The sequence below is a fragment of the Chrysemys picta genome, chromosome 6 (genome assembly GCF_011386835.1).
Source record: "Chrysemys picta bellii isolate R12L10 chromosome 6, ASM1138683v2, whole genome shotgun sequence".
NCBI lineage: Eukaryota > Metazoa > Chordata > Testudines > Emydidae > Chrysemys > Chrysemys picta.
The window spans coordinates 37,940,022-37,962,815 of record NC_088796.1 but is presented as its reverse complement, the minus strand read 5'-3'; the positions used below and the strand labels follow the sequence as shown (position 1 = coordinate 37,962,815).

At 41.3% G+C, this 22,794-nt stretch overlaps 1 protein-coding gene across 2 annotated transcripts in view; it reads left to right on the top strand.

The window, feature by feature from the left end:
• DEPDC1B (DEP domain containing 1B) overlaps window positions 1–22,794 on the top strand; it is a 55,182-nt gene that overhangs the window by 23,330 nt on the left and 9,058 nt on the right. Inside the window, exons 4-8 of one of the 2 annotated variants that reach the window (XM_005281015.4) lie at window positions 4,876–5,003; window positions 6,536–6,666; window positions 7,831–7,878; window positions 14,440–14,580; window positions 21,652–21,818. In XM_005281015.4, coding sequence (XP_005281072.2) covers window positions 4,876–5,003; window positions 6,536–6,666; window positions 7,831–7,878; window positions 14,440–14,580; window positions 21,652–21,818 — 615 coding nt within the window. The remainder of the gene's footprint in view (window positions 1–4,875; window positions 5,004–6,535; window positions 6,667–7,830; window positions 7,879–14,439; window positions 14,581–21,651; window positions 21,819–22,794) is intronic. The other variant, XM_042841721.2, reaches the window with a different exon arrangement.

Genomic DNA, 22,794 nt, shown 5'->3' with positions numbered 1-22,794 from the left:
TATATATTTGACATTTAACTTACATACCAATGTATTGTAAAATAAGAACAAATTTACTTCATTCCAGGATAAAATGGTAATTTTATTGGAATTGTATTGCATGATTGTTTCACTTGAATGTTGCAGGTGGTCCCTACCATTTTTTTTAACTCTTATAAAGCTACAGTTTTTACGGCTTCCACATACTTGCTCACAATAAATGTTACTCCTGGGGGAATTCTGCACCACTGTGAAATGCAGAATTTTGCAGAATTCTTTGTTTTCCCCGAAGAATTTCTGGCCACCATTAGGGGCCACTGGACTCTGCGGATCCCAGCTCGCAGTGAGTGGAGCACCCAGACTGGATGGGCTGGAGGCTTTGCACGCTCTTTGATCCTTATTCTCCCAGAGACGGGAGAGGACCTGGGAGACCCAGCCAGCTCTGGCAAAGGAAGGGCAGGGCTACACCACACCATGTCCCATGGCGGGACAGTAAAGAAGTTGCTGGGGAATAAAGGCTCTGGGGGTCATGCTGTCTGGGCCAGGGGCTGCCCTGCAGCTGGGCTCTGGGGTGGATGGGAGTGCAGGTGTCTGGGCTCTGGAGGCCCCACACAGCCCCCTCCAGCACCCCCAACTGGAACTGGGTTGTTGTAGGGGTTTCTTTAACTCTCTACTCCTGGGGGAAACTCTGTTGCTGTTGTCTGTATTATTGACATACTTGTTGACCGGTATCTTGAAATAAATTACCAAAATAATTCAAACTGGAGTGATTATATTGTGTTATTTTGACAAATAAAATATGCAGAATTTTCCAGAATTTTAAAATATTATGCACAGAATTTTTATGCACAGAATTCCCCCAGGAGTAAAATGTGCTGCAGCCATAGAGAGAGGTTGTGTTGGATTGTTTTGCTGTGTGAACTTGGAGGATCTCTGTTTTAATCCTTACCTGATCCCAGCATTTCCCAAACTGCCTTCCCCACCCCCACATCATAAACATGAAACCAGTTGTGCTCCCGCCTGCATTTCTGACATATGTTGTTTAAAGGCCTGGGCATTTTAATTTATACATCTTCATATCTCCAACCCTCCTCTGGGCTAATCCTGTGTGTTTGCTAAAGCACACACTCCCCAAGCACACTTTGGAAATAGGTGTAGATTTTGATAATATGATGATGTCTTTCTTATGTGCTTTGATCAGTGAAATTGTTAACACTGTTGATATTTCAACTATCGTTGGCATCTAAATTATCGTCCCTTGAAATTAATGGCACAGTTCAGACCTTTATATATATAGCTCTGATCAAAGCACGTAAGAAAGACATCATCATATTATCAAAATCTACACCTATTTCCAAAGTGTGCATGGGGAGTGTGTGCTTTAGCAAACACACAGGATTAGCCCAGAGGAGGGTTGGAGATATGAAGGTGTGTGTGTATACATACATACAATATATAAAAAAAAAATTAAATTTTAAGACTCTGAAGAGCCATTGAGAGGTCTATGCACAAGCTGCCGACCCTGCTCCCTCCGCCTTACTTACGGTCTTTCTTCCATGGGGGTGCACGTTTCACTTTAAGAAATACTACCACAACCTATGCTATTGAGGTCATGTTTTATACTCACCATTTTTCTAATCAGGGGCTAGATGGAGTTCTGCTGTTAGTCAGTAACATGTCTTAACTTGGTTACAAGTTTTGGATTTATGTGAAAAGTAACATGGCAGAGTAGGACTGCCAACTTTTCAAGTTCTGCTCCTTCCTTATTCCCCTTCAAATGTCAGCAGTCAATCAAACATGCTAATATCAATGAAACAAGATATATCAGCCTGTTCATTAAAGAAAGACAGGACAGGGATGCCAGTTGCTCTTGAATGCAGTGACAGGATGAAAGCATCTTCAGTTTAATTCCTTTTTAAAGAACTGCCAAAAAAATCTTGAGGCTATCAAAGAGGAAAAGGCACATCCATTTGGAATTTCTGTAGTGGGTGGGAGATGTATTGTGAAGGAGGGAGAGTGGCAGATTAGCAAGGTCAGTGCCTGCAGCATCACCTTCTGATCTACCTAAACTGATAAACTCATTCGTTGCTGAAGTATGTGAGCTCAATCATCCTCCCAGACCTGTGAAAATAAGGATCACGCCATACAAAGCTGTTATCTTTTAGGCTAAAAAGGAAAAACTCATAGTAATTAAGAAAAGTTGCTATTTGGTCCCTTCATGCTATCTTTGGTTATTAATATACAGTATCCTGACACTCTCACGAGTGCATATTGTTTCACTTGGATTCAAAGGGAGACCTCTGTGTAGTGGTCACACAATCTTTCATTCACTGCTCCTTCAGTTCTATCCTTTCAGTCAGGATAGAAATGACTATTGGCATCCCAGTTTTTGAGAGGAACGAGCTTTGTTGGGTCTCCTAGGTTGTACCTATTTGCTTTCCTTTTCTGTCTGCATTACACCTGCTAGGAGTTGCTACTTAAATCCCATCAGCATGCATAGAGCCAAGCAAGATGAAGACCATGATCTGGTCTACACAGCATGGCAAAATGCATCAGAGGGGCTGCCCCATGTAGACCTGCTGGCCTGCTCTAAAAGGTACCAAGTTTGCATTAACATAGTCCTGTTTGAAACACATTAGAGTGCTTCACAAGTCACACCCCTCTAGTGTGCTTTGCCAATACCGTGTACACGAGGCCTAAGAATGTTCTGTGGGAATTCTTACAAGGCTATTGTTAAATGCAAATGTGTGACAGAATACACCTTACACACTATTGTAATAACCTTTTGTACAAAGTATCCCTTGTAAGGTATCATTTGAAAACTCGGAATTTGCTGGTCAGTATTGTTCTGGTAAAATGTGTGGCCACATTGTATATGAAATTATAAGATTCCCCAGTATGATGTTAATAACACAAGTTCCAAACCCTGCAGCCCTTCCTAGGCAGAAGTCAGGTCTGTCCTAAACAAAGGAAGGAATTTGTGCCTGCCTTAATTCGCATTTAAGCAGTAAACAGTGTCATCAAGCAGGGAGGGAAAACAAAGGATGTTCAAACAGGTGAAAAAACCCAGCAGGTAATATCATTCCCCTTAGAGTCTTTGTCTCCTTGGTCTCAGCTGGAAATGTTTTCATTTGGTGGACTGAAACTATAAAAAGGGACAGACACATGTCCCCCCGCCCCCTCTACCCATCACATTCACTGCACCTGAAGAGACAGAGGAAGCAGCCATTGGACTCTGGGGGGAGGGATCCTGTCCTAAAGAGTTTGGTCAGTAAGACTGATGAAGGCATCTGGTGAGAGAACTTTGCTTTGAATCTAATTTAGTTTATTAGGCGTCAGTAGGCGTTTTATCTTGTAACCATTTCTGACTTTTATGCCTCATTACTTGTACTTACTTAAAATCTATCCCTCTGTAGTAAATAAACTTGTCATATTGTTTTATCTAATCCAGTGTGTTCAAGTTGAAGGGTCTGGGCAATTCCATCTGGTGAAACAAGTTGTATGCATATTATTCCCTTAATGGAATAATGGACTCAATATTTGTACTGTCCAGAAGAGGATGGATAGTACAGGACATAGGTTTCTGGGGGAAAATCTGGGACTGGGAATATGGTGGGGGTAATCCTGTGGTAGTCTTTAAAGCTGGTAAAAGCTGAATTATGGCTTGCTGGTTGGCTGCAGCACACACAGACAAATTTGGGAGTGACTTACGTGCTAGAGCAGGGTGGGCAAACTTTTTTGGCCTGAGGGCCACATCTGTGAATAGAAATTGTACGGTGGGCCATGAATGCTCACAAAATTGGGGTTGGGGTGCAGGAGGGGGTGAGGGCTCAGGTTGGGGGTGCGGGCTCTGGGGTGGGGCCAGAAATGAGGGGTTCAGGGTGCAGGAGGGGGCTCCAGGCTGGGGTGGGGGAGTGAGGTGTGGGGGTGAGGGCTTTGGCTGGGGGTGCGGGCTCTGGGGTGGGGCTGGGGATGAGGGGTTTGGGGTGCAGGAGGGTGCTCCAAGCAGGATCAGGGCTGGGGCAGGGGGTTAGGGTATGGGGAGAGGCTCAGGGGTGCAGGTTCCGGGCAGCACTTACCTCAAGCGGCTTCTGGAAGCAGCGGCATGTCCCTTCTCCAGCTCCTATGCGGAGGCATGGCCAGGCGGCTCTGCACGCTGCCCTGTCCACAGGCACTGCCCATGCAGCTCCCATTGGAGTGCTGGAGGGAGCCATTGGAGCACCTAGGAGCCGCGGGGGGGCGGGGGGGGGCATGCCGCTCCTTCTGGGAGCCATGTGAAGTGGCCCCTGACCCTGCGTCCCAGTTGGAGCGCCGGAGCACTGGAGTAGGGCAAGCCCCAGACCCTGCTCCCCAGCGGGAGCTCGAGGGCCAGCTTAAAATGACTGGTGGGCCAGATGTGGCCCGTGGGCTATAGTTTGCTCACCCCTGTGCTAGAAGCTGTTTGTGGGCAGTCCAGGTTGGAGGCTATAGCAGCAAGGTATTGTAACCTGGGGTGCCCTTTACAGAGTAGGGGTGACACAGATAGTCATTGGTCTGGATTGTACCCGAGTATGTCGCAAAGTATATTTGTACTGGTTTTAGAACCGCAGAGAGGTGCTGTTTAACAACATGCACATAGGGATGGGGATTAATGACTCCTGAACTGCAAGCACTGCTCTGACATTGGCTCCTTCTGCAGCTTTGGACAAATCACTTAACTGAGGCAAAGATGCTTCCCATCTATAAAATCTAAATAATACTTAAATAGTTACTGCTCATAGATTTTATGAGCATTTGTTAATGTTCATAAAGTGATTGGAAGAGGAAGCATGCTACACTGTGTAAGTGCTATAGTATTTTATCATTGAAAAAATTGGTAGGTAAAGGAATGTGCTTTTTTTTTCTTTTGTAATCCAGAATTCTGAAATGTGGTTCAAACGTCACAGTATAGCAATAGGAGAAGTACCAGCTTGCAGACTTGTGCACCGCCAAGAGTTAACACAGGCAAATATAGAAGAGATATGGAAATCCATGACGCTATCACAGTAAGTGTATTTGTGAGTCCTCCACCTTTAGGCTAATGTGTATACTGGGTAATAGTCTCACCTTCTCTGCTGCTTCTCATAATTTCACCCATTCTTTACTGCCGTTAGGCCTATGCTTGCTAGACTAATTAGACTTGCTTATTATTTGACTATCAGCCTGTGATTTGTGAATAATCTTTTATATTTAGCAGCTTTAACAATTCCTCTTTCTATGACACTATATAGCTAATTTTTCTATATGGGTTTGTATTGTGTAGTGTGGTGAAATCTTTTTCCTCCCTTCTCTTTCCACAATGCTAAAATTTAAACAGCTCTTCTGGGAGCATGAAGTCCTAAAAATCTTTAATAAAAAGTGAAGTATTTAGTTTGAGGACACAGGAAATGGAAGATCTGATCAGCTGGGTGAAAACAATTCTACAAGCTTCCTATATATGGAAATAAGCTGTAAAATTTTAACAGTGAGGGCAATTAACCATTGGAACAGTTTATCAAGGGTTGTGGTGGATTCTCCATCACTGGCAATGTTAATATCCGTATTGGATTTTTCCTTTTAAAATGATATGCTCTAGTTCAGTAGTCCCCAAACTTTTTACCTTGTGCCCCCCTTACACCTGTCTCTGCCCTGCGCCCCACAGGAGCCAGGGCCGAGGGTGGGGGGACAGCTGGGGTTAGACAGAGGTATGGGGGCTGAGGCTGGGGCCACAGCTGGGGCTGGGGGTTGGGCCCCGGGTGCAGGGCCAGGAGCAAAGCTGAATGGCGCTCCCTCTCTGCCCTCCATGGGGGCTGGCCCAGGCCCCAGCTGTGCCCCCCAAACTTTCCTCAGCACCCCCTAGAGGGTGTGCACCCCACAGTTTGGGGACCTCTGTTCTAGTTCAAAAGGAATTATTCTGGAGATATTCTATGGCCTGTGTTTGTTAGGAGTTCAGACTAGATGATCACAGTAGTCCCTTCTGACCTTGGAATCTATTAATCAATATTCTTTTATGATAGGTAATCCAACATTAATATCCTGCACGATGTAGGGGCGTGTGAATTTTGTGTGTGTGTATGTGTATGTATGTGTATATATATATATATATATATATCATTAATATTTTCATTCTGCACATTTCATTGATGCAGATCCAGTTCATTTTATACAAACAATATGCCATTTTAACAGTTTACACTGTAAACATTATCAGTTAGGGGAAAATTATAATATATATATATTATAATTTCCCCCCTCTGATTTAAAAAATACACTTGCTGTTTGACAATGCAGGTGGAACCTAACTGATAATGTTTACAGTGTAAACTGTTAAAATGGCATATTGTTTGTATAAAATGAACTGGATCTGCATCAATGAAATGTGCAGAATGAAAATATTAATGATCAAATAATGTACTTGAAACTGCCTCAAGCTTCCATACCCCAAAGACGACAAAAACAAACAGAAAGGAATTAATTTGACCAAGAGAATCATTCCCCATATTGGTTTGTTTTTTAATATATACAAAAATCAGATGATGTAAACTATTTATTTTAACAGTTTGCAAAAAGTTTTGGGCCTGGATTCTCTGGATGAAGTATTGGATACAAAACTTGTGAACCCAAAGCATATCATCCACAATGTGTACAATGTCAATAAACAGGGCATTGTCATTTTGGAAGACAAAACAAGTGAGTGGGCTGGAGATTATTATGTTTTTAAGCCTTTCTATGTTGATTGTAGCTCTTGTAAGTGATTTTTTTTCTTTTAAGGCTGTATTGTTAGCTGTCTTGGGGTCTTTTAAGGCTTGTCTACACTAGAAAGTTTTTTTTTTTCTTTAACTACACCTGTATTATTTAAAGTGGAAATCCCTCCGCTAGTGTGGACACATTTATACCTGTAGGAAAGTGCTTATACTAGTATTGATTATTCCAGTTCAGGAAGCGTAATAGGCTATGTTGATATAAGGCACCTTTTATATCAGTGTAACTGCATCCACACTAGGGCTTATACCAGTATAAATATATTGGTTAAAAAGACAACCCTAACCAGCGTCTTTATACTGGTATATCTTTTCTAGTGTTGACCAGGATTAAGTCAGCTTTTGAAGAGCCCTACCAGTGTGAATCAGTCTTTGTTTTTTGCTCTGATCTACCCACAGGCAGTTCAAGGTTTCAAGATGCAAAGGTACTTGAGAGTAAAGGTGGAAAATTTTCTCACTAGCCCATTTTCATTCATCAAGGTCAGGGCTCCCTCATCCTTCTTTTCCCTTCACTCTAGGTGTCAGAGGAGTTTATGCCCTTTCCTACTGTCACATCTGTCCCCTACAGTACTTGGGCTTCCCTCTGAAGCACCTGGCATTGGCCACTGTTGGAAGACAAGATACTGGGCTAGATGGACCTTTGGTCTGACCCAGTATGGCCGTTATGTTCTTATAATGTCTCTGGAGCATCAAGACAGTATATTCTTAAATCTTCCACAATTTCCCTGTTTTCGACTGAAACCTCCAGCCAAACCTTATATTTTAAAATTACTGTTAAAATATATATTTTGATGTACTGGGGGAAATGTCTCAGTTGAAATTTAGATATGTTTGCCACTGATTCATAAACTACTTTATTGCTATGTTTCTCCATAAGATTGGAGTAGTATTACTGGTATAAAATTTGGTCAATGGCATCTAAGATAGTGTGTCCTTGGAGTAAACCAATCAACAGTATTTTAAGATGTTGGAGAACTGTAATCCAAAGTCTTTCAGTAAATGTGGTTTAAACTTCTCTTGTATTATGCCAGACTGTTAATGTATTAACTGTTTTAAATTCTCATCTCTTCTCCACAACCCCCCTTCTAAGCAGAAGAGCTACCTCATTGGGTACTGTCAGCAATGAAGTGTCTAGCAAATTGTAAGTATATCAAATTCTAATAAAAACAAAATTGAAGTAACTCCTGTCTCACTTCAAATTCATTTTATTTAAAGGGTCAGAATTATGTCCTCTGATTCATATCCTAGAAAGCAGAAATGGAAAAGATCTTTAGGATCATCTGGTAAATACTCTTGCCAATGCAACATATTTCCTGGAGTATATGAAGCTGTTTTGCTTTTCAACTATTTAGCTTTTATTTGTGATAAATCTCTGTAAAATGGTCCAATGACCTTTTTGTAGACATGTGGCTAATATATAATTTTGTTAAAGCAGGTGTTTATGCATATTGAGATTCAGGAACCATGTTATTCATGGATGACTCAGCCCCTAGTAAATTAAAGCAGCAGTTGGAGTGAAAATAAATCAAGTTACAAAAAAAACCCCCAAACAAACAAAACTGACCAAGATGGTGATGGTGATTGTTAAATGCTCAGGGAGAACAGGGAGGCTACGGAAACAGAAATCGCAATAATAATGGGGGATTTCCGCTCTCCCTATATTGGCTGAATATATATCACATCAGGATGGGATGCAGAGATAAAATTTCTAGACACTGTTAATGACTGCTTCTTGGAGCAGCTAGTCCTAGAACCCTAAGTGGAGCACAGCATCTGGTCCAAGAGGTGAATGTAGTGGAACCGCTCAGTAATAGAGACCATAATGCAATTAAATTTAGCATACTTGTAGGGTGGAAAATACCAAAGAAATCCAGGACTCTAGCATTTAACTTCAAAAAGGGAACTACACAAAAATGAGGAAGCTAGTTAATTGGAAATTAAGGACAACAGTCACAAAAGTGAAATCCTGTAAACTGCATGGAAATTATTTAAAAACACCATAAAAGAGGCTAAAAGAAAATGTATGCCCCAAATCAAAATAAATAAATAATTACATAAACAATAAGAGGACCAAAAAGAAAAAGAGCCATGTCTAAACAATAGAGAAAAAGAGTGGGCCGAGACAAAAAGGCAACCTTTAAAAATTGGAAGTCAAATCCTACTAAGGAAAATAGCACAAACTCTGGCAAGTAAAGTGTAAAAGTATAATTAGGCAGGCCAAAAAAGAATTTGAAGAGCAACTAGCAAAAAGCGAACGGCAAAAAATGTTTTAAGGACATCAGAAGTCGAAGCCTGCCAAACAGTCGAACAAGCCACTGGATGATCAAGGAAGACAAGGCCATTGCAAAGAAGCTAAATGAATTCTTTGCATCAGTCTTCACTGCATCTACCCCATTTATGCTGGCTGAACATCTGAGCTGTATCAGGAAGACAGAGAAGAAAGGATATGTGCTGTGAGATCCTCCCTTCCTCTGTGGCCTCTGACTGTGACTGTGAACATGGCTTGGAGGAGCCTTATGACCTGACAATGGAAAAGGACTGAGAATGGAGAGAGCAGTTGTTGCAGGAGAGGAAAAAGGACTGAGAGGTGCATTTGGAAATGCACCAGGACATCATGGGTTTGTTCAGGTAACAAACTCAGATGTTGCAAAGCATTATTGACCTTTGTGCCCAAAGATTCATGATTCAGTAGCTTTTCCAAAATCATGGTTCATGCTCCCTACACACCCAGCATAAAAGATGATAGCATGGTGTACATCCTTACCCCATTACTCCACGCCAGCAGACAACAAGGAGAACCATAGCTATACACCAACTGTGGAAATCCCAGGATCAGCCACAGTGTTTTATGCATAAATAATTTTTATGTATATGAACATAAATCTTTACTTTTGTGGGGGGTTTTTTTTGTTTTTTTTTGTTTTTTTTTACTGGGGGTTTTTAAAGGTTGGTTCATCCTGTTAGCATTGCTTAAAGGTTTGTACCTTATATGTTTGCACTTCAATTCTGTTGCCTGTTTTCTGCACACAATAAAGGTTTTTTGTTTTTTGGAAACTTACTGTATATTCGCTTATATCAAGCATTATAGACGCATTACAGAATTTGATAATGGGAGGCAATAACTGACCAGTATTTAAGCTTTGTTACAAGACAAATTATTTCATAAAAGTGTCACACAACTTTTCCTTGGCTGACAAAATGTTTTTTTAAGAGCTCCCTCAGATGTATAGCTGTTGGCTCTTCTAATAGCCCTTGCGTCTGTCTATTTAAATTCAGCAGAAGCTGGTCCACCTTGCCCCTCCATCCTTGTGGTAGCTTTCCCCCCTTCACTTCACAGCAGTATTCAACATGCAGCTATACTGCTGAGATCCAGTCTAGTGAGTAAAAAATGCCACTGACCCTTCAGTCTACCAAAGGCACATTCAATAGCCATTCTGCATTAGCTTAGCAGGTAGTTGAATCTTTCTCTGGTGTATCAAGGTATTCTTTGTATGGCTTCATGAGACAGGGGAGCCAGGAGTAGGCTGGGTCCCCCAGAATCACTATTGGCTTTTCAACATCACTAATGTGAATGTGCTTGCTAGGGAAGAATGTCTCTGCTTGCAGCTTTTGGAAAAGTTCTGTGTTCTTAGCGATGTGAGCATCATGTGCCTTCCCTGACAGCGCTCATTGATATCAGTGAAGTGTCCATGGTCATCCACTTGTGTTTGTACAACCACAGAAAAGGATCCCTTTCTCTTGATATGCTCACTGGCAAAGTGGGCTCGTGCCAGAATAGGGCTGTGCTTGCCATCTATTGTCCCATTGCAGTTTGGAACCCCATGGCTGCAAATCTTATCTACCATTTCCTGCACATTTGTGAGAGTCAGTGTCCTGTGCAGCAGCGTACACTTCATAGCCCTATACGCTTGGATGACAACAGCCTCCAATGTGGATTTTCCAACTCCAAACCGATTGGCTAGTGACTGATAACAATCTGGCATTGCAAGCTTCTGGAACGTGATCACCTCTTGCTTCTCCACTGTCAACTCAGCTCTCATTTGGTGTCCCTGTGGTGGAGATCTGGAGTGAGCTTAGCATGCAGATCCAGGAATGTGGACTTTGTCACATCCCAAATCTGCTTTACAATGTGATTCCACTAATCAGTGCTTGTTTCTTGGGCTCAGAAGCAGTGATTCACTGTGAGGAGCTGCTCCATGAATGCCGTCAACAACCTGGCATTTTATTTGCTGTGTCCATCAGCATCCAGTTGTTGTTGTGCTTGAACATCTCCATATTTTCCTCATTGCATACTCAGTTGTAGTAGTACTCATTTAAGTTCTGCAAATACAGGAGAATCATGTGTCCTGTATTAGCAAAGGTCATTATAACTGCACTGAGCTCTGCAGGATCCATGCTTCTTCCAGAGAGATGGCAGAAACCAAAAAGTGGTGTGTGGGACTGTGGAAGTTTTTTTAAAAAAGGGTGGATAAGTGATGGGATGGAGAAAGTGGCATAGATGGAAACTTGATCCCTAGCTGCCAGAAATTGCTGGTATCCCACAAAATACTGTGAAAATGTCCTGCAAGACATAGAGCTAGATGGCAGCACATGGGAGGGCACACTAGGTTGTGCTGCATTTTACATCAGTGCAACCATTCAGGGTGAGTATTCACAAGCGCCAGTGCAAGCAGCCAAGTTGGTACTTGCACAAAGGTTGGTGGCATATGCTGATGTAACTTGTGTCAACAGAACTTTATAGTGTAGACATGGCCTTAGTTTGGTAAAGTTATAAGCAACAGAAAATGAGGGGATTATGATTAGGAGTGTACTTAAAGTGCAAAGAAATCACATTTTTCACGGTTTGGTCACCACATAAATAGCAAAATTTGCAAATGTGTTATGCCATGACCAACCCATGAAAAATGTGTGATTTCTTAGCAGCATTTCTCAAACCGGGGGGTCGTAATTCAAAAGGGGGTTGCAAGCTTATCGTGGCGGGTTTGAGGTATTGCCACCCATACTTCTGGGCTGCCTTCAGAGCTGGGCAGTTGGAGAGCGGCAGCTGCTGGCTAGGTGCCCAGCTCTGAAGGCAGCACTACCTCCAGCAGCAGCACGGAAGTAAGGGTGGCAATACCATACCATGCCACCCTTCTGTGCTGCTGCTGTTGGCGGCGCTGCCTGAAGTTGGACAGTGGGAGAGCAGTGGCTGCTGGCTAGGTGCCCAGCTCCTAAGGCAGCGCTGCCGCCAGCAGCAGTGCAGAGGTGAGGGTGGCATAGTATGATATTGCCACCCTTACTTCTATGCTGCAGGTGGTGGCAGTGCTACCTTCAGAGCTGGGCACCTGGCCAGCAGCCGCCGCTCTACGCTCTGCCTTCAGAGCTGGGATTTCACAGGGGAGACCAAATTTCATGGTCAGCCACGTGATTTTCATGACAACGAATTTGGTAGATGCTTAATTATGATAAGTGTTAGGCAAGCTGAGCTACAGGATGGCTTTATAGCTCTGTCTATAATATATACATGAGGTTTGACCATCTTTTTTTTTATATATATATACTATTCATTTCAAAGCGCCACTTTCAAAACAAGATATTCTGCTTTAAAAATTTTTTTTAAATAAATAAATTTTTTTTTAAAGCAGAATATCTTGTTTTGAAAGTGGCGCTTTGAAATGAATAGTATGTAGGATGCTGACAGTTTGTATGGATGACATATGTCTGAGGGTCAAATTTAGTGACAGCTGTGGTAATTACATTGTCATTGTAACCTATCAAGGATCAATTAAATGTCTGTCAATTCACTGTTTGAGAACTAAGGCTTAGAAAAGTCTGCTGCTTTGAATGTGTGTGTACTGATTGCTAAAGTGTTTCTAGCCATGGAGAGTAACAAAACATTGAATCTTAAAGCAGGGAATGTTACCTTATGTATTTAAATATTTTTGCTATGTGTTTGAATATTACCCATCTAGATGTTTCAGTACCTTCATAAAAAAACTTTAAAAGCAGAATTGGTATTTTTACCTCTGATGTGGTTCCTTTTCCTAGCAAAGACTAAGAAGCCATTTTGAATCCCATATTTTTGCAGGTGTCTATCATAAGCAGTTCCCTGTTCGTATGTTCAAGAAGCACTACTACAGCCAACTAAATTTAGTGAAGAAAATAACAACTTTTTGTTTTCTGTTTCTTAAATCAGATAATTTTTTCCCCTTCATTTCGGTTAATTGGCTGTAGTAGTACCTGGAAGTTCAAACAGAAATGGCATATGTCATCAGCAAAAGCCTGGGAGAGGAGACCACAGCCGAGGTACAAATATTAACTGTGCTTTAACTTTTGTGTATGAAACTGAGTGCGTTTACATAGGTAACAGCTATTAATGAATTTATTTTGAAAATAAAAATCATATCAGTTGCAGTTAGATGATACTGACTAATGTCTTGCTCTTTCCTTCAATTCCAGAATGATCTTAGTAAGCTATGTCTACACTAGCACTTTTGTTGGTATAACTTACATCGTTCAGAGGTGTGAAAAAAACACACCCCGAGCGACATAAGTTACACTGAAGAACACACTGATTTGGACAGTGCTATGTCGACAGGAGAGTGTCTCCTGCCAACATAGCTACCACTGCTTGTTGGAGGTGGTTTAGTTATGTCAACGGGAGAGCTCTCTCTTGATGGCATAGAGCAGTTACATGGGAGATTTTACAGGGGCACAGCTGCATTGGCCATAGTTAGTATTCCTATGAACACATAGTATTTGGAGATAAATGCTTATACTATCTGAAACCTAATATAGGCCTGGTCCACACTAACCCCCCACTTCGAACTAAGGTACGCAAATTCAGCTACGCTAATAACGTAGCTGAATTCAAAGTACCTTAGTTTGAACTTACCGCAGGTCCAGACGCGGCAGGCAGGCTCCCCCGTTGATGCCGCGTACTCCTCTCGCTGAGCTGGAGTACCGGCGTAGACGGCGAGCACTTCCAGGATTGATTTATCGCGATCCCAGAAGATCAATTGCTTACCGCCGGACCCGGAGGTAAGTGTAGACCTACCCTAAGTAATAACTTCAAACATTCATCTCTCATCGCATAGCATTCTAGTACTATTGCATTTCAAACAAGGGATGTAAAACTTGAGAGTAATATTTTGATTAAAAGAAGGTATTGTGTAGAGCAGTGGTTCTCAACCAGGGGTCCGAGGCCCGCTGGGGGGCCGCGAGCAGGTTTCAGGGGGTCCACCAGCAGGGCCGGTGTTAAACTCACTGGGGCCCAGTGCAGAAAGCCAAAGTCCCACTGCATGGGGCTGAAGCCCGGGGCCCTGAGCCCTTCCACCTAGGACTGAAGTCAAAGCCAGAGCAACTTAGCTTCCTGGGGCCCCCAGGCAATTGCACTGCTTGCTACCCCCTAATGCTGGCAGTGGCTTTTATATGCAGAAAACTAGTTGTGGCACAGGTGGGCTGTGGAATTTTTTATAGTGTGTTGGAAAAATGTTGAGAACGCCTGGTGTAGAGCAGTAAATAGCAAGGAGTGGACTCATTTTAAGGACATTATGGGTGGGTATTTTTTCATGTATTATGTTTGTTTTCACTAGATTATTTGCAATGTGTGTAACTACTACTTTGAATAATTTAGTTTACATTTTTCCCTTTTGAAACTTTCCTTGTATTGGCTAGAAATGAAAATAGATAACCCTGTTTGTGGTTTAATTTCTTCTCTTAGGGCCCAGTTGTTCAGATTTGAAGCAACCTACATACATAGGATTTGAAAGAGATGTCTTCAAAACGATAGCAGACTACTATGGCCAGATGAAGGAACCTCTGCTCACATTTCATCTTTTTGATGTTTTCGTCAGTGTGTTAGGTAAGTTGGCTTGTAATATAATACATAGAAGAGTTGTGAACTATTGTGACTCTTCCCCCACATTGCCACAAATTATCTTAACTTTTATAAGGATTTAACAAGTCTCTCAATTTTTTTTACCTGTTTTTTCCACTGTAACTATAAATAGAATATTCTAATACGTAAATATATTTTGATAACTAAGACAACACAGTGCTATTGTTGCATACCTTAAGTTGTGTTATGAGGCTGAAGGTCTTGGACCAGGTTTTTAAAGGTATTGAGGTGTGGCTCCAGGCAGCATTGCAAGGCCTGAATGACTTAGATAGCTAAATCTTATTTTCAAAAGGGACTCAGCTCTTAAGTTCTGTTATTGACTTTCTCTCTGTGCACTCTGTATACTTTTTATTCTTGCATGCTTTTACTAGCTAGTATTAAATTATCTGTTTAAAAAATCCTATTCAATTAAAATCTTTCCCTGTTCCTTCACACACTTTTCATTGTGTGTTACTTTCCATCGTACATTGTATTTCACTTCACACAGCATTAACAGGGTTTTATTTCACAGCTGCAGTAATCTGCACAAATAGAACAAAAAACCCCACTTCACCACCTATAGCAATGTTTATGTGGAAATGAAAAAAGTTTTGCACACTTTCAGTTAAAAGTGGCTTATGCACTTTTGAAAAAAGGATTTAGGCAGAACTGAAAATTTTTACTCCAAGAGCATAAACACTAGTAGCTGGCCTTTGGTGAATCTGTGTTCTATATGTAACATTGAGGTTTCATTTCCATCTTCTAAAGAGAACCTGATCTGTAGTAAAATACAATGGTTTTGTAGCATAAGAAAAATGCTGTCTTGTGGCAGAAATTTATGCATTGCTTAAATTTACATTCTGCCTAATTCAGTGATTGTTTTCATAGGGATTCTTCTCTACCTAGTTGGTATTATTCAATCACCAGTGATAGAAGCATGCTGTGAGTTAACCCAACGAGACACTTTTTGAGTGTGTGCACCAATGTAACAATGTGCCAAATAAGCAATTTTTGTGCTTTTAAGATTTATCTTTGATGTGTTGACTTGGAATCCTATTTAAAAGTGGGGGGAAGAGGGTAGCTTTGGTGTTGCATGAATACATTTGCCATTGAGCTTAGCAAAAACTATTTTCAGTAAAGTGAAATTGGGTGATCAGTACTGTAATTTATCTTGAATATTCTGGTGTCAATTTTGGGTGCTATGCTTGGACTAGAGTAATGTAATGGTAGATTTCTTTTGTTGTCTTTGTTTTATTAGCAAATAACTTTCACCTAATGCAGTGTGCAGAGTTTTTAAATGCAAGTTTGAAGTGCATGTGTTTTCTTCTTTCTGATCCTTCTTCCTAAAAGAAATTACTTAAATAAGTTCAGGAGGACTATCAGAAAATCATCTTACCATGCAATATATTTGTGGGTATTGAGTACTCCCTTCAGTTCTTATACCTTTCTTAATTAGGTGACTGTGTAATTGTTATATATTTCCCCTCTTTGAACCTTAGAAATATAATATAAAAAGGTCTGAATTCACTGCAGAGTTAACTGGGTAAACGTCACCAAGGTCTGAACATCTGGGTTAGCTTAGCCTGCAAAGCCATACTTGAGTTATTGGGTCCTCGTTAATGGTGTGATTTATGTGTGTGTGGCTAAGACTTCTGGGAGCATGTCTCATGCTTCTTACTGCTGCAATAAGATGACCCACTCTAATTCTTTCTCAATTAATTGTAGAAGATCTTGTCTATCCTTTGTGGGAAGATATTGGGGGGACTATCAGCAATCAAGTGATTTAGCCTGTATCTCACTGCAAAGGTGGTGGGTTACTAGGGTGACCAGATAGCAAATGTGAAAAATCGGGACAGGGATGGGTGTAATAGGAGCCTATATAAGAAAAAGACCCAAAAATCAGCATTGTCCCTATAAAATCGGGACCTCAGAACACCCTCTGGGTTACCAGCTCATGTGAAAGTGGCACCCAAGTTCTAGCCGATAGCCCTATGCAAGCTATGGGATTGAAAGAATCAGTAAACCTGAGTGAGAGGCTTTTGCATGTGGAATGGTGTGGGATTAAGGTAACTCCCAAGTAAGAGTCCAGAATAACTCTGCAATGAAGATATACCTAAGGAGAGAAGATGTAGACTATTGATTCTTTGTAAGTATCTGTTCGATTCTTTTTGTAAGTGTTATTAATTTGGTAGTACTACGTATACCTTTTGTATTTCAATTTAAATTTCCAAATTGGCTTTTTGTGAAGAGCTCCTCTTAATTTGACCCCAAATGTTAGGTTAGAGCACCTTCTCTACTCCTCTTTTTGTGCCACTTAGACTTGGACTTTGTTTATGCTAGGTGCTTTACAAACATACATGAGGCATGGTCTCTGCTCCAATGGTTTTTCAGTCTAAGAACTTGTCTTTTAACTGCATCCCCATATCTGCTAATGTTCTCAGTCTCATTTGCCTTGAGTCTCAGACAACTAGCCCTCATTCATGTCTCTGTCTTATACAAGCACTGTATCACTTATTCCAGTGCACCAGAGTATAGGCCATTTTTGTCATCTGCATATAGATGCATAACAGGGAATATATAACCTGGAAAATTCCAGAATGGGTAGAGCTTGTCACTATATTACAGGTTTCTAGATAGATTTCCCCAAACTGTTTAACAGCCTCATTTCTGGGAAACCTTTATACCATTTCTGGGTTCTTCCATAGTATCCAAGAACGTTTGCTCTTTTAGGAAGAATGTATTCCACCCATGATCAGCTTAGTTTTCTCAGTTCAAATGGTATACCTACATGCTCTGAGTTTTCAAGCTTGAGTTAAATTGTCAGAATCCAAGGATTGACTTCAGTAGGGACAGGATTTCACTTATAGTCTGTTCTCTTCTGCAAGTTCCCTAATTCTTGTTCCTAAACCCTTTAACTGTCCCCGTATAGTAAAGCAGAGTGGCTTCCCTCCAGTAGAGAGGGGATTAACTCCCCTGGTGGGCACAACTAACCTGCTCCCCCTTCCTGCCCCCCTGAAGGAAGTGCAAGGGCAGGGCAGGGCAAGGCAGGAAGTATAAGAGCCGGGCCCTGCAGCTCAGTTGGGGCTGGACCAGGGAAGGAGGCAGATGTCCTTCCCAGAGAGCTGAGCCTTTGCCTGCTGCTGAAAATGGCAGCGGGGAGAAAAGACAAACCACTGTCCCAGGAGATGGAAGACACCAGGGAGTGACTGGAGGAAGGTTTGCATGACCATGAGACTGAGAGCCAGGTCCCAGTGGCGACACAGCAGCGCCAGTAGTAGCTGGCAGGAAGTAGTCCAGGGAAGCAAAAACAACAAGGAGTCTGGTGGCACCTTAAAGACTAACAGATTTATTTGGGCATAAGCTTTCGTGGGTAAAAACCTGCATCTGAAGAAGTGAGGTTTTTACCCACGAAAGCTTATGCCCAAATAAATCTGTTAGTCTTTAAGGTGCCACCAGACTCCTTGTTGTTTTTGTAGATACAGACTAACATGGCTACCCCCTGATACTTGATACCATGCAGGGAAGCAAGACTTTGGTCTGGTTGTACTGCTGGGACATGAAGCAGCGACTGCATGTTTCCTCACTGACCTTGTGGCGGGATTGCCAGTCACTTCTATGGACCTGGGTCTCCCTATCTCTGGCGCCGTACGCGAGGCTGGTTGCTCACTAACCTTTAGGCCAGAAGGCCAGAAATGTTGGCTGTTTGCTCAGCCCTCACTTTATAGGAGGCCTGGACCATAGACTCTTGTTGGTTGCTCCAGCCAGGAGGCTGGAACCCAAGACTGCTTAAGTTCTCAGCACCATGATATTAGACTACCTCTTAACGTTCTGAACCCACACCCAGCAGGTTGAATTGGGAATTGCGCAGTTGTGCAACCGCAAGCCAGGCCGGCGACTGCTTCACCTGGCAGGCATATCAGTCCCCCAATGCTGTTTCCACAGGGGGTGCCCTATCCCAGAGGTGCGGAAAGCTTACACCCTGATTTCAAAGGACATCATTTATTTTAGTCCCAAAATTAACTGTGGCACACAAATTAGTTATTCCGTCATTTTTATTATTTGAAAATTATTTACATCAGAAATAAAGAATCATAAAACTGAAGTTAGAAGGTTATTTATACTAAAAATAATTCACAGCATTTAAAGGCTTTCTTTCTTTTTTTGGTATTAATAGCATTTTGTGTTGCTATGCTTTGTGTTCATTATTTGGGCCTTGGCAGCTTGAGAAGCCAGCTTGTTCTCACCTTTTAAGAATTTAGTCTGTGTGGTTGCACCAATATTTGTCACAGAATACTTGAAACTGAATCTAGTGATGCTGTCATACCTTCCTGTCTGGGATCTACCACCTCTGTTTTTTGTTAGCAATTCCCTCCAGGAAGTATCTGAGTTTCAGCTTCTGACAGGCAAATATTGCCCCCTCTAATTGGAACTTGTGGATAGTGCAAGGCAGAAGGAAAACTCTGGGGATGTGCCAGAGGCAAGGGCCTTTGTATAGACATCATATGTTCACTTGGATATATAGGATGAGGACCTTTGTGCGTCTCTAATCATTCCTTGTCTGAGAGAATGCTTAACTTCACATTACCCTGCTGTTGGCAGGGGTGTCTGATCTCCCATTTCTAGATGGAAAGCAACTATATGGGGAGTGCGGGGGAAGCTGCATGGTGTGGCAAGGTTATTGAATTTCAAACACTCTTGCATGTTATCTGTACCAATATATTAATCTTTCATAATGAGAGAGTTCAAGCTACTTGCTATTTTGTTTTTATCAGCATTTCTTTGTTTTCATTCACAAGACTGAATTCTAAACCACTCTTACATTGCTGCTATCTAACCTTTTTGTAGCTGTTTGCTGAATTGTCAAGCTGGGTTTATAGTACCTAACTAAAAAGTGTTGCCAATATATTACAAAAATATTTCAAGCTATACATAAGAACAGATTGTCTTCTGTAGACTCTTAATTGCTTTGTTATGGTGGCTTTTTAATCGCATTGCTATTAGATACAATTGCATATAGATTCACTTTCAGTCAAAGGTTTTTATGTGGTATAATAAAGCAAGAAGTTATATGAAGGAATGTGGGTATAAGGAGATAAAGTAACATTTTATTTTATGAGGTAGCATACATTAAAGTAAACCTTTTTATGGGTAATCCACTATCTTGTTGACAGCTCATTAATGGTGAAAATTATTTCTTGTCACACATTGTTCTGTTACAGCTATTGAGAAATACATTGAAAATTTGGTCAGAAAGCAGCCTGATATTATACTAAATGATATTTTTAGAATTAATATGACATGCACATATATATTTTATCTTTTTAAAAGAGTATACTTTCTAATTTTGGTTTTTAGAAGAACTCTAGAATTGTCTTTGGACAGGCTAGATGTCATGACCCTAGGTTTCCTCCGACTGAGTCTCGGATACCTGTTGCCACCAGCCTTTCACTGGGAAATTTTACCTCCGGGTACCTCTCCCTCTGCTTGCTTGTAACAAGGACCACCTCCCCAGGAGTGGTGGCACCTCGATAGGTATAGTAGATGTTTTTCATAGCTGCTGCAGAAATCCCCATTCACAGCTCCACTCCAGACTGAATTCGCAAACTTGCAATTAAAACCTATGAATGAACTCTGGTACTGAACATCTCTCAGTGCCCAGTGTCCTTTTCAAGCCTTGGAAAATATTATTTCATACCCCAGTTCAGGCTTCCTTTTCATAAGCAACAGAGTTTGACATTCTCTCAATCTGGTCTCACCGCCATAGTCTCAGCAGTCTGACCCTCTATCATCGCTGATGGACCAGTCTCTGGAGTTTGAGGAGACTTTTCTTGGCAATTTCAGCAAGCCTGCACCAAACCACCTCCAGCTGGCCACTCTCCACACTTCTGCCTCAGTGGTCCCCCTCCGATTGCTGGCTTTCAAATAAGCATTCCAGGGTGGCTTTTAGCAATCCAGTGGGACCTCACGGAGTCCTAAGGTTTCAAATCACTAACTCACTTCCACCCACATATTTCACCTCCCACATAGCTCATACCTGACATAAAAACAATATGTAGCCTAATGTTCCCCATGCTAAGTGGCAGTTTATTCAAAATATCTAAAATTGTTGACATGTGAGTCAGGGCTGGTCTACTCTGGGAATTTACATAACCTTAGCTATGGCTCTCGGGGATGTGAAAAATTCACACCCCAAGAGATGTAGTTATGCCAACCTGACCCCCAGTGTAGGCAGCATTAGGTTGACAGAAGAAGTCTTCTGTTGACCTAGCTACTGCCTCTTGGGAAGTGGATTACCAATGCCAGTGGGAGAACTTCTCCTGTCTGCATAGGTAGTGTCTACACTGAAGTGCAGCTGCAGCACTACAGCGGCATAACTGCAGCAGTTTAAGTGTAGACATACCCTACGAATGGCTTTTCCCAAAATATTTCTCGCCAAGTTGGCTCAATAATTAATGTTTTATCCTTGCACTCCTTGTCTTTCAGGAGTTTTTTATTCTGTCTGGACTGACCTTAAATCGGTTTGTCTAGTTTTAGAGGGTATAATCCATGTTCCAGTGCTGACTCTTATAGCTGTTATCAATTGATTTGGGCATGCTGTTTTTGGTTTGGAGCAATATCTGGAAAACCTATCTTCACTTTTTCATTTGAGGTCTGCTGTTGTTAAATCGCAAACATGCCTGGGGCTGATGGCTATGAAGAGGCAAAGTATTAGATGTACTGTGACTGCTCTTTTCATAGCCACAAATACCATAAAGTGACTTTTCCCCTCTCTCACATCACCAGTCTGTGATGGTGGTAATGTTTACATTTTTCATTTTCAAATTTACTGGAAGGAAGTTACGTGAATTCCTGAACTAGTACACAAGGGAGAAATATATAAGTTCAAATTGTATTATTGCTCAACTTTCTGTGATGGAATTCTGTTAGGAGGTCAGAGGAGTAGGTAGGAAAATTTGGAAAATAGGTTTTAGATGTGTGTTAAGATTTTTTGGGGGAAAACTGTAACTAGGAAAGGTAATTAATTTAAATAAATCTCTCAAATCTTGTTTAAACCAGGTCTGCTGCAGAAAAACAAAAAGGCCATTGAAGCACTTCAGGTTTCCTGTCTTCTGCTGCCACCAGAAAATCGGAAAAAGCTGCAACTACTGATGAAGATGATGGCAAGGATCAGCCTCAACAAAGATCTGCCACCTCTTTGTGACACAGCTGGGACCAGAACACTAGTATGCATATTTCTAATGTGAAAAACCTAGCAAGGCTTATGAAACCTTGAAACAGCATAGAGGAAAGATTCTTGTTAATACATACAAAATACAGTATACTTTGGAGTTGATAGCAAACAAAGTTCAGTTGATTTCAACCCTATAGATAGCGATTGATGAGAGCACCATTTAGAAGTTTTAAGTTCTCCCTGTTTTCATAGAAATGGATAACAGTCATGAGTTGTAGCCTAAATACTTGGTCTCCCACAGTATCAAATTTGTTTAAACTGAATAGGCTGCTGTACTTTGAGAACCTTTGGTGCCTTCAGGGTGAAACTTTGACAAACAATTTATTTGTAAAGATTCCAGTGAGAGAGCATATTTCTTTTATATATATATATATATATATATATATATATATATATATATATATATATATATATATATATATATATATATATATATATATATATATTCATTCGAGAGGTTGAGGAAAAACTCCATGGCTATGTTACCGTTGTTTGAAAGAACAATTAGGGGCCATTTAAAGATTATTATGGTTTTAATATGGAGTATCAGATACATAGAAGATGGTTTTGGCCATGAGGCTTTACTGCAGCAGAGTTCTTCAGGGAAGGGAAGGGATGTCTAGTTTCCCACTCCCCCAGATAGCAGGATTTCGAATGGGCTACTATAAAGAAGGAGGTAGTGTGTGGGGAAGGGATGGTGTGTGATGGGAGATGCTTCAGGTGGACTGCAGGCACTGCCTTTTTCAGGCATAGATTAAAGGTTAAAGAGATTGTTGTATATACCGAGCCCAGAATTTGATTTACTTAGTGCTCATCCATTGGAAAATGTCTTCCAGACTCAATATTTTTGTTCACCACTCTGCTATAAAAATGTTGGCTTTAAATGCCATTTTTATTAGTTTTTGACAAAGCCATGGTTTATGCTCAGATCCTCTCTCCAACCTTGTTTCCCATGTTGAGTTGCTGCT